Below are 12,961 nucleotides of genomic sequence, written 5' to 3' on the forward strand. Positions count from 1 at the left end.
CTAAGAGCCCACTCATAATGAGGGCCTGAGTTGAATTGCAGGATGAGTGTGGTTAGAGCTCAGACACCATCTTACCTCTTAGGCCTATAAACACCCCTGTTATTTTCCACCCTAGGGCATGGTATTAGTGGGGATCCCAGAAGATTCGGATGGGGGTAGTAATGAACATCGAGCTCTTGGGTTTCTGACTTACAGTGGCAGTGGTGGCTAGTTTTCACTTCACATTACACCCTAAGAATTCGCCTACTCGAAGCAGGGGAACTCCCTGGGCAAAACAACACTGAGTGGCAATGTTCCAGTGGCCCACTTCAAATGAGGGCCTAAGTTTTGATTCTGAGGCTGAATTCTATTTAGGGGGTAGAAATGAGAAGGGGGCTGACCTCTGTCACGTGTGTGGTGTCTGAACTCGAGTTGCATTGTGGATGGCGGTGGATAGATCTCATGAGGGGCCTGGGTCAATGTCCGATGCTGTATGGACTTCTGAAAAAATCTGAAGGTGGGTGTACTCTCTGAGTCTGAACAAGAGGCTGTGCTGTTGGCTATAGATCTGAGGAGGCTTGCCTCTAAGCATCGAGTCTTGGCCAGTGAAATTAAACGATGAGCTCGTGGTGTCCTGCGTTTAATGGCATTTTCATGTCTGACTGCTTCCTGCCTCCCTGCTCGGCTGATCACATTGTGAGAGATCGCCCTGTGCGAGCGCCGCCTGCTTTCTGACGGGGCTGCCTGCTGCTGCAAGTCAGAGGAAGCGAAATTAAATCAGATCCCAGCTGGACTGCAGGGATTGCAAGGGGAGGGGGTAATGTATTTAAAACTCATCGCCTCTGGAATGAAAAGTACGTATATTTAGAAAATGAGTGATGCTTGAAGCCTGGGGCTACAGCTAGCCAGGTCTCTGCTGTCTTCATGTCAGCGAAGTGGGCTGCGGAGGTGGTCAGAGGTTCTTGGGTGGGCGCGTAGGGAATGTATAGAGCAGAAACATTGATGGGCACTAGAGCAAGGTGGGCGATGGAGGAGAGACATGGAGAAGGCTTAAGGGCAAAAGGGAAGGGAGTGGGAGAAGGGGATTGCAGGAGAAAACATTGGCCGGTGAAGAAGGGAAATTTGGAAGTGGAGAAAGTGAAGGAGACGCTCAACAGAGGGAAGATGTTCAGGGTAGTAAAAGTATAGAAGGGAAACTAGAGGGAAAACAGAAAGGAGAAATTGAGTAACATGGACAAGGAATGAGTTACAGTGGTGGGAAATTAGTAAAAGGGGTAAGAAATGAATATGTGACAGAACAACTAGGTCCTAAACAACTATAGCCTAAACCACTACTGCTAAACAACTAAAAAGTCTCTACTACTAAGTACTGAACAACTACTGTCTGAACAACTGTTGTGTCTGAATAACAATTGCCTGAACAACTAATATATATATATATTCTAAACAACTAATAAACCATAAAAACCAAAAGGAAAACCTTACCTTAAAATTAGTTGTTCAGGCAATTGTTATTCAGGCACAATTGTTGTTTAGACAGTAGTTGTTCAGTACTTAGTTGTAGAGACTTTTTAGTTGTTTAGCAGTAGTGGTTCAGGCAAGTAGTGGTTTAGACCTAGTTGTTCAGGATGTTTCGTATGAAATGGGGTGTTGTGGTGGAATGTGATTTACAAATACAGAAGGAGAAGTCAAAGGGGAAGGAGGATTGAAGAAATAAGGAAAGTGGGGCAGGAGTTAAGTGGAAGAGGGAAGAAAGAATTACAGCAGGAAACACCAAAACATGGAAAATAGAAAGCGCAAGTGAAAAAGAGCTGAATTGAGTTAGCGGATGAGAAACTAATGGAAAGAATCGAGGTGGCATGACAGGATTAGGAAGAGTAGTACAAATAAGGAATAGAGAATAGAGGGATCAAACAGGGGGATCACTACAAACAAGACCAAAGCAGAAGAAAACAATACTGACTAAAAGTGGATCCAATCCTAATGTGTCAGCGAAAATGCAATGAACAGATCAGGTGAGATTTAGAAGGAGAAAGAGACATTGTTAAGGGAACGGGAATGGATTGGGATGGTAGAGATAGGGATGGGTCGCTGGAAAATGTTCTACAAATATAGAAGGACAGTGAGAGGATGAAAGTTCAAGATAAAAAGAGACGGAGTGAAAATGAGAGCTAAGTAGAGCGAAAGGGTTTGACAGGCAGAAAAAAGAAAACGTGAAAGAAAGATGCAGAGAGAAAAAGGTTAAATAGGGGAAAGATGGGAAAAAGTGAAAAAGAGCAGGAGAGAGAAGGAAATTAAAATCTGAGTAGCAGAGAAAGAGGGATGTAACAAAGAGTTGAGAAAGTCCCACTGCCACCTCCCCGTCAATTACAACAGCTGGCAGGTCTCATGTTCCTCTTAAGCGTTAATATAATTGGGTTACTGAAGAACAGTAAATGTTCCCTTGCTGGTGATTTCCAATGCACATACTTTTGACTCGGAGGCGGCCGGCCTTTCGGTTGTCGGCAGTGTGCTCCCTGCCTCCCATCCTCCTGACTCTGGCTCCCCCTCCCTTGTCCCCTCTCCTCCCCTCTCCTCGTGTCCCCTTGTGCGTGTTAATTACCATGAGCGGGAACAGTGAGTTCCGAGATGCAGGTGAGTGGCGACGACTAGTGCGGCAATGACCGGTGATGGCGGTGGCTGGTGGCCACCTCGCTGATTGACTGCAGGCCCAGGCAAGCCTGATGGATGAACTGGAGCGCCAGCTCTCGGTGTGGACCGTACACGTTTATTCCTGCTAAGAATTAATGTCTGCTATGGCTCTAGGTCGATACTCCTTGAGAGGCTACGGGGACTGTGAGGCTGGCAGTTGCAGTAATGTACGCACTTGAGCAATGTAAATCTCTTTCTGATGGAGGCAAACGGGGCAGTTATCTGGCAGGGGAGTGGAAGGAGACTAGACCTGGGGAAGAGTCAGTCGCCTATCACTTGCCAACAGTAGACCCAGGGGCTTGGGTAGAAATGGCTTAGGTGAAGTAAGTCGAGCAGAAAGGCATCTTGTTTACCTGCGCATCAAATGCATTGTTCCTTTACATAAAAAATTCAGCTCAATGATGGAAGCTTTACTGGGAAGAGAAGAGTGAATGGACCAAGGGTGGCTTAGATTGGGGTTATTGCTGTGTTTTGATGGGCTTTGAATTGCGGTAGAAATTCACCATGAGCAGGTAGTCTTCAATTAGAAATTATATTAGCCCCAGTGTACATATCCCGTTCCCTTCTAAAATGCAAGGCAGTGTTCTGCAGTGCGCTCAACGTTTTCTCCATCAGAAACAAAAAACAAAATAAACTAAAAATCTAAAGTAAAATTGGTGCCTTAGTCCCCATCTACTAAAATATCTTAAAAATTTAAAGCTTTCCTGAGATATTCGAAAAATGGAGAGAGTCACTACTGACGAAGGATACTGTAAATGTGTGCAGTGCTTTCAGGCCGGATGACATCAAAAAAGGGGTAAGGCCAGGAAGAGAATTTGGGATACGCTGTGTAGAATGCAAGAATCCATTGTCTCCTCCTTAATCCACACTGAAAACTGTTTCTGGCAAATTAAGCTTCACCTACTTGTCTATTCGCAGGAACATTTTATCTGCTAAACTGGTATTGCAAGAAAACCATGTTGCATGGGTGAAGTTGAAAAAATATATAAACTTTTGCTATCTTGCTAACAGAATCAGATAAACACCTAGTAGAGATACATTTTGCAGCCTCAATTCTTTCATCCATCTGTGTATGTATCCAGGACATAGATGACATAGCCATGGATGTAGCCATTGTGTCTGCCTTGTGGATGAGGATGCCAGAGGCTTCACAGCACTGTAGCAAATTTACCAAGTAATTTGCCTTTCCTTGGGATTACCTGCAAAGGTAGGTGAGGACACCAACGAGGATCATCAACGGAATGAAGACTTACGAGAAAGGGTTAAATAGTATCCCATGCGGCAGTTTCAGAGATGATGACTTCTTGAGAGACTTTCACACTCCTGACCTCACAGACAGTGTACAAAAAAGCCCTGTTGGGGAGAGGAAAAACAATTGGAAAGACATTTTCAAGTGTTGTCTAACAAACCTAGACAGGTGGCATAGGCTCGTGTCCGTCTGTTGAGCGCTTCACCATGGACACCATGGACACTAGGAGCACTGCACAGAATGGCAGAAACACATGGTGGGCCCATGAGCTGACCTCCTCCTGTGCCCTTGCACTAGCCTGAACAATAACCTTAGACTCCTCAGATTGACCTGGTCAATGAGACTTGGTTTCATACAGCCTATGTGTATGTTCATCAATCTGAGTCTTACATTTATTTTGTGCAATTGCAAGGTAATTCACTAACCAATCAGAAAGCAGAAGTTATTCTATATCCAAATGTATGAAGGTGTATGAAGGTGATTCAACCTAGAGTCTGCTGCACTATGATGTAATGATGAGTAAAGAGTCTACTGTCTATATAGTACTTTCTTTACAGGCACTTCCCCATTGCCTCACCTTTACTATCATTACCAAATCACCATTGCCAATATACACTATTACCTTTTTGGCCATTATCTCTTTCAACATTAAAATATTTTTTTTTACCTGGTCAGGCTATAGTAATCATTTACTTTACTATTATCTCAACACTTTATGATCATTACACCCTCAACAATGCTTAGGGCCAGATGTAGCAAAATTTTGCGAGTCGAAAATGGCCCGAATCGCAATTTGTGACCCCGCAAAATCGGAAATGGGATGCAAAAATCCCATTTCCGTAGTACAAATTGCGATGCGAGCCATTACCGACTCCAAAAAATTGCGACCTGATTTTGCGATCCGCAAATAGGAAGTCGCAATTTGCGAGTCGCAAACCATATGAAAAAGCCACTCGCAAATTGCGACTAGTCGCAAAAAGCCCATTTTGCACACCCACATTACCACTAAGTCAGAGCAGGTGGTAACCAGAACCAAAGTATAAAATGAGACCCAGAAGGCATCTGGGTTACACAAAATGGCTGAAATATATGTGATAGCAAGGAGGAGGAGAGTCCACGCCGCACAGCAGAAGAGGAGGAGGAGCCAGAGACAGGAGAGGATATACAGAACCAGGCAGACACTTTTCCAACAAACTGAGGAGGAGATATATGACAAATACAGACTCAGCAGTGCAGCAATATTTGAATTAATTGATCTACTCAATCCGCAGCTTCAACGCCAGACTGTGCGTGGCAGCGCCATCGCCACACATGTGCAAGTGCTATGCTCACTGCACCTCTTGGCCTCGGGTAGCTGCCAGGGGGCCATTGCCATGGCAGGTGGGGTATCCCAAAGTGCACTCTCACGTTTCTTCAGCTGTTTCCTAGATGCCATACTTACACACATGTCCAGATACATATACCTACCCAGGAATGAGGCAGAAATTAACAGCACCAAGTTGGAATTCTACAGAATTGCCAACTTCCCCCATGTAATAGGGTGTGTGGACGGGACACATATACTAATTTGCCCTCCTGCAAATCTGGAATATCTGTTCCGCAATAGGAAATTTACCCACTCACTGAACATCCAGGTGGTATGTGACGCCCATTATGTCATCACTGACATGGTAGCCAAATTTCCAGGGAGTACACATGACTCTTACATTTTCAGGCACAGTGGGATACACCAACGCCTAGAACGTGGGGAGTTTGGAGACAGATATCTCTTAGGTATTGCTGAAGACACCCTGAAGCCATACACACAGGTCACTGTAGAAACCATCCATGCCCTGCTAACATTGCTTATTTTTGCCAAACAGGTGACAGTGCATATGCGCTACGACCATGGATACTAACCCCGTACCTAACACCCAGCAATGAGAATGAGAGGCGATATAACAGTGCACATAGGTGGCCAGAAATGTCATAGAGAGGACCTTTGGACTGTTAAAGTCAAGATTCTGATGCCTCCACAGAAGTGGAGGTGCGCTCCAGTGTGCCCCAATAACAGCATTCAAGATAGTTGGCGCATGTGCAATACTGCACGACATTGCCACCAGACGTGGGCTACATCTCACCCCTGCAGACCCAGATTCGGAGGATGACGAGCAAGAGCTACCACATCGGCAGCCTGGAGAGAGAAGCATTGCAAATCAAGGCAGACAGAGACGGGACCACATTGCAACCCAATACTTTGGAAGGCACGTGGAACAGACACCACACTCACCAATGTCACACACAAAGAGCCCAGTTGTGTAGTGGAACAAACAAAACATTTTAATTAGTGAACCTAATAACAAAAGAACATAACTGTCCGTAAGGGGCTGCACATGTCCACCCTTAATGAGGACACATTAACTGCATGTGCCTCATGAGTCCTGCAGTGTTTGTGCCTACATCCTCCTCCTGGTTCGCCCAACATGGCTCATCCCAGGTGGGTCAGCTGACCCCTGACGTGCACTGCCACTCCGCAGTACACGTGTGTCAGTGGCAGATACACTGCTGATAGTGGACCCCTCCTCACTGTCCTGAGGGGTCTCACCCGTGCCCCTTGCCACCTGCCTGGCCTCCAACATGTCCACAGCGTGGCTAATGCGTCCCAGTCCCCGCGCCACATCCCCTGCAAAGTGGCCCAGTTCCACCTGCAGACTCACGGTCCGTCTTGACAGGCCTGTGGTGTTCATGGCAAGACGGCCAATGGACGCTGCCATGCGGTCAAATCTTTGAACTAGGTGGCGCTCACGGCGCCTTGCGCTTTGTCTCTCAGCCACCAGTTCCGTCACCAGTTGGCAGATTGAATGTGTAAGTTCACTGACTTGTCATTTAGTCTTGTGAACTGTGTGTTCACATCAGAGAGGCCATGTGTGATATTGTGCTCCATTCTCTGCATTGCACCTGAAATAATCCTTAATTGCCTTGTTTGCAGGCGCTGACCAGAAAGGAGGGATGCCTCAACTGCAGACATGGATGCCTCCCCTGTATCCTCCTGGGCCACCGCCTGGACTTGGACTCTGCGTCTGCGACGCGGTGGTGCTGCTGGCTCTGGCTGTCTCACAGTGTGGCTGGGGCCAGGTGTTGTGTCTCCTTCCTCCATGTCCTGTACTTCTTCTGGAGGGGACTGTGGTGGTGTTGTGCTGGGCCCTGTAATGGCTGCTGCAGCCTCCTGCACTGCCTGTGGCCTGCTGTCTTCACCCTGGATGGTGTGGCTGGTGGGGGTGTCTTGTGGGAGAGATGTGGGACATAGGGAACACACTGTCAGTCTATAACATCTGTTGTATGCCTCATAATAAACATTTGCCTTTATGCTGACTACTGTACTACATTGCCCATAATGCACCATTCTGGTGGTTGCTAGTCTGGAATGGAGCTAGTCTGGTTGTGCATGCTGCTGTGTACTGGGTGAGTGTGGATATAGCATTTGTAGGTGTACAGGCATGTTTCATGGTACTCACTTTTGGATGTCTCTTGCGCTGACGTGTCCAATGCTCCCATTCCAGACACAGCCTCAGGCTCCAGTGTCTGCTCCACCAATTCCTCCATGGCTGTGGGTGGTGGGATGGTGGATGGGCCTCCTCCTGTGCCCCTCATCTCCCTGAGGCGCTCTGCCACCCTCTCCTTTGTCCTGAAGCGCAGGTCGTACCACCTTTTTTTGATTTCATCAATGCTTCAGTGGCTCACCCCAATGGCATTGATCCTCTCCTGGATTTGCTGCCAGATCCTCCTCTTCTCAGTGTCTGGGACACTCAGGGCTGCCTTGAAGAAAAGCTGGTCATGGTGCTGGCAGCATTCTTCTGTCAGCACCTGAAGTTCTTTTTCTGAGAATTTTTGTTTCCTTTTCCTTCCTGCACTGCCTGTGTCTTCCATGGTAGCAGCAGTTCCTCTCTCCAGGTACTTGCACAGCAGTTTGAAAAGGGTGTGGTCCTCCCTCCTCCCAGGTGTATTTGATGACTTCCTGGCTCTGATGTCATCAGCAAGAGCCAGGAAGTGTTTTTCCAACTGTTTTGCTGCACCTGCATGCAATTTGCAGCCCAGTTGCAATTTGCTACACCCGACTCGCAAATTGCGGGTTCGCTTTTAGCGAGGTCGCAAAAAGCGACCTCGCTAACAGCGGACTCGCAATCTGCGGTGCGACATCATTTGCGAGTCGCAAATTGATGTCGCTTTTTTTCTTGGATCCCATTTTGCGAGTCGGAAATTGCGATTCGCAATGACTTGCAATTTCCGACTCGCAACATTTTTCCTTCCTACATCTGGCCCTTAACTCCATATTTCAACAGTAAAATGTATTAGTTTTCTTTCACTAAATTAAGTGTAAACTATATTATTTTTTGTCAAAATTCTATTTATTAAAGTGTTACTGTAAGAACACAAAAGAAATTGTCACAGAGCCCCGTCATATATAGCAATAAGTCCACACCCCTACAGTTCAGACTCAGGCCCTCATTATGAACCTGGCGGTCTCTAGACCGCCAGGATCATGGTCACGGTCTGACCACGACATTATGTCGTGGCATTACCGCCACAGTCGGACCGCCGGCACTGCCACTTTTCAGCTGCCTGACGGCCTCACGGTCCCCCCTCTCTGCACCGGCGTTTACATGGCACTTTCACCCCCATGTAAAGGCTGGCGGAGACAAGGTGCAGGGAGCCCCCACTTTGTAGGGGCAGTGCGGGGGCCCCCTTGGCCAGCCCCGTTGTGCAAATCTGATTTGTAAGATGGGTGCTGGTGCACCCGACGCACAACAGCATTGCCGCCGGCTCTATTATGAGTCGCCGTCAATGTTGTGTGTTTCCTGCTGAGCCAGCAGGCTGAAACTGTGTTTTCTCCCACCGAGCCAGTAGGCGGAAAATGTGTTTTCGCCCGCTGACCCAGCGGGAAACTCATAATAGGGACGATGGGAAGGAGACCACACTGGCAGTCTCCTGACCGTGGGAGTTTGGCGGGCTGCCTTTTCCACCTGCCAAACTCATAACTAGGGCCTCAGTATCCACAGGGAACCTATTAGGCAGATACAGAATTTGCAGGTTAATATAGCATCATTCATGCAGAGTCAAGTTGATAAATATATTATTTTTCCAAATTTAAAAATAAAATGAATATTTTACCCTTGCCGAAACGTTGTTGCTAACTCAAAACTCTTAGTTAGTAAGTTTATTTAATTAATTACATTAATTTAAATTCAATTTGTTAACAGCCCCTTCCAATAACCCTACAGTTAACCATTATCCTAAACAGTGTTAAGAATTTATGTATTTAAACTATACTAAAAGTATTCTAATTTATTTCATACAATAAGGTACTCCTAATCCTAATGCTAATTCTTTCTCTAACAATAACAATTATTTATTTTTAATTGTGTTAATTATAATAAATTATTTTACAATATGTGCATTATTTGATTTCCCAAAAACAAGTGATTCTTACTATAATTGAAATGGTATTCCTAAAGATTAACTCTAACTCTGACCCTAATATTAACTGTACTAATATTAAGTATATTTGTAATAGTCATTTTATGGTGTCTTTTCCCAAATCCTTACCATAACCCTTCCGCATTATAATAATTTCACTTGGTACGTAATGGTAGAAGAGTTCATGGTGTGATAGAGACAATGGTTAAAATAGTTACTGTTTGATAAGTAGTGGTATGCCTCCTCTCTAGGGCACTTGGGCTGGTGGCTGCAGGCTAGAGAGGTTTCAGAAGGTTGTCATTTCGGGTGACCACACAGTGGCAAGGAACACATTGGTATAGATAAAATGATGTTGTAGTAAACTTATATTAGAACATTGGAATGTTGGTAGCTCCATTGAAAACAATGGAGTGCTGCAGGCTTTTACAGACCGGTAAAAGCCTGCAGCGCCAACATTCCAATGTTCGCTTTGTTCACAGCAACAGCTGTGAACAAAGCCTCACGGAGCCCGAGGGGATTTTAATCCCCTCGGGCTCCGTGAACATTTTTTTTTTTAATAGAAAATTCTGCCCTGAGTGGCAGAATGTTCTAATAGCCTTAGAACCCGCCGTAGCGGGCTCTACTGGCTATTAAAGGCCCGCTCCCCACGTTAAATGCCCGAGCCGAAGACAACGTTAAATGATCTTGGTATACGGGAGTGTCTTACTCCTACTTTTTCAAATATTTATTTGATTAGGTTCCTTCTTTGATAGTTCTTTATTAATTAAACATTAATCTTTATTTACACTGCTTCCCTTAAACCATGCAATGCCGCACAAAGAATAGTGATGTAGTGTCCCACGATGAAGGTGATTTGATAGTAGGAAGTAAACTAACCTGTTCACATCAACAATTAAACCCACCTGGATAATTTGTTCTGCAGGCAGCAGGCCATGCCTGGAGTCTTGTAAAGTTCTGCAATCCTCACCTATGGCATTGCATTTACTTCTAGCAACATCATCTAGAGCAGTGGTCTCCAAACTTTTTCATGCCGCGCCCCCCCCAGTTGAAAAAATAAAAGTCACTGGCCCCCCTCAGAATTTTTCACAATTATTATATAATGATGGCAATATCTATATATGTCTAGACCTATTTAACCATTGAAGCTAAGTACTGTTACCTTTTGTTAAAAATGCAATAACATGCTTCTGCTTAAAACAAAGGCCTGTTATCTGTATAATGCTTCTTTTGACCAGAGTCTGGGGCACCCCCTAGGATCACTTGAGGCCCACCCTAGGGGGGCCCGCTCCCCAGTTTGAAGACCTCTGATATAGAGCTTTGCATAAAATTATGGTGGCCTTCTCTGAATACTTTGGTTAGATCTGAAAGACCATCCAGTTCAGCAGGCCTCAGTAGAAATATTCCCACTACTTCACATCAAGTATTATGTCGAGTGAGGGGTCGGTTGGTGCACAAATGGCACATGCCATATCCTTCTCTGGGTTTCTAGGAGTATTATGTACAGTTTTGTACACCTTTACTGGAGTATTGCGTTCAGTGCTGGAAGTCATATCTTAACTTGTGTCCTCTTCAGAAATCTTGTTGTCATATATTATGCCCAAATTCAGGGTTCATGTTTCACATATCTTATTCTGTGGATTCACCTGGAGTTTTTGGTGCACTTCTGGTGGCAATGTGTGATGCTGAATAAAGAACCACTATAGTCTGTCTAATAGCAGGCAACTAAAAGGAAAAATTGTAGAAACCATTTTGGGAGAAGCTGAAGTATCTTAACTCATTTACACCGAAAGAAATGCAGAGTGTGGAACATGGTGGAGAGATGCATACCGTAAAAAGATAATAAACACAATCAAAGACTGCATTTTTCAATAGATGGATATGCAGGAAGCTGAGGAAATAACATTATATGAGATAATTATTTTGATGGTTAGAAGTGTTTCAGAGTTAATGGACAGTTGGGGAGTTAATGCAGCATCACAGGACATCTCCGGTTATTAATTGGGAAACTGTAGGCATTCCTGACTGGTCAGTTCCTGAAAGGCTGACATGGCTTGGACAAAGTCAGTAAGTAGTGTATCAAACCATTAATTGGGATGTTCCTCAACAGGGTGCAGTCTTAGATGGCACATTTGTCCTGAGCCTAAGAGACGTGGCTGATGACGGTGTGGGACACAGGAGAGATCCTTCAAGCAGTGACTGCTGTGATCTTTGGTCTGGTGGCCGACAGTGACTGACCAATTCTCTTCTCTCTTTCTCTCTCTTGCAGAGCCCTACAGCCCTGCTGTGTGGGTCATGATGTTCGTCATGTGCCTGACAGTGGTTGCAGTGACCGTCTTCATCTTCGAATATTTCAGCCCAGTAGGCTACAACCGGAGCCTCTCAACGGGCAAATGTGAGTCATTCGAGTAAATGCTATACTCCTGTAATTCATTTGTTCTTTCTTCCATCCCTTTGTCCATTCTTCATGTCCATTCATTCTTCCCCCTCACCTTCTTTCACCTCTCTTTCTCCGTCTGTCACCCTCTATCTCCATCTCACCTTTGCACTCCTTCTGTCCACACCCTCTCCCTTCTGTTCCTTCACTCATCTCCCCAATCTTTCATTCCCCCTTTTATCTTCCCATACTTCTTTCCTTTTCTATCTTCCTATCTCCCTTTACCCTTATTCCTTCTTTTACCCCTTCTATCTTTCTTACCTTTCTTCTTTTCCTCACCCATTCATTCCTTACAGCTCCTTCACCTGTCATTCCTCATATCTTCCTTCCTCCTTCCTTCCATCGTCCTCTCACTTCCATCATCCTGTTAGCCCCCTTTCTAACAATGCTTTTTTATTGTTTTGATTCCCTCTTTACTCTTTCTCTCCTGGATGGGGAACCATTCAGAGCAGTCAAGTGAATCTGTTCAATACATTTCATAAAATTAATGGTACTTGTTTGGTAATTAGGTGGGTGAGCATCAAACGAAGTCCACTTCATCTTTCCCTAAATCTTGATATCTGTACTTGAGCATGTGCGAGGACCGTAAACTTGAGGCCATTTAAATAAGGGAATTGCGACCACAAATCACCTGAAGCAAGGCAGGGAACCCCACACCTTGTGTTCAGTTATGTTTTCTGGATTCACAGTCGACCTAAATGGCGTGGATTGTCTCCCAAAAAAGTTGGGTCACCCTATGGTAAACACTCTTCCTAATGGTATTGATTCATATCTCACTGTGCGATAGGAGCCGTCTTGGCCTCAATCAGTTACTGATTGTTGTTGAAAGACAAAACGGAGTTAGGTTCTTAGAAATAAAACAAAGGCCAACATTGCAGCCTACCTAAATCTTAATAGTAAATTTGTCTGGAGAATAAATCAACATTTATTTGAATAGTCCAAAGAAATCCCTTATTTGGGCACTGTTCTTGTGCCTGACCTGTCATTAAGAGTACATTTTCAAAAAATTGAGCTTACATTCAACAAGACGTCTGAGTAAATGTAATCTGAAATTTGTTATGACGTCAGTGAACCTGTGTTGTAAGCATATTTAGATAAAGTAATCATAATTTCTTCATCTGCATTGCAATTATTGGATGGGCGCCTCTGCAGAG

General features: G+C 44.9%; 1 protein-coding gene across 1 annotated transcript in view; it reads left to right on the forward strand.

Annotated features, from left to right (window-relative positions):
* GRIN2D (glutamate ionotropic receptor NMDA type subunit 2D) overlaps positions 1 to 12,961 on the forward strand; it is a 1,291,669-nt gene that overhangs the window by 930,269 nt on the left and 348,439 nt on the right. The window contains exon 8 of the mRNA XM_069200679.1: positions 11,640 to 11,765. Coding sequence (XP_069056780.1) covers positions 11,640 to 11,765 — 126 coding nt within the window. The remainder of the gene's footprint in view (positions 1 to 11,639; positions 11,766 to 12,961) is intronic.

Source organism: Pleurodeles waltl, chromosome 7 (assembly GCF_031143425.1).
Source record: "Pleurodeles waltl isolate 20211129_DDA chromosome 7, aPleWal1.hap1.20221129, whole genome shotgun sequence".
Taxonomy (NCBI): domain Eukaryota; kingdom Metazoa; phylum Chordata; class Amphibia; order Caudata; family Salamandridae; genus Pleurodeles; species Pleurodeles waltl.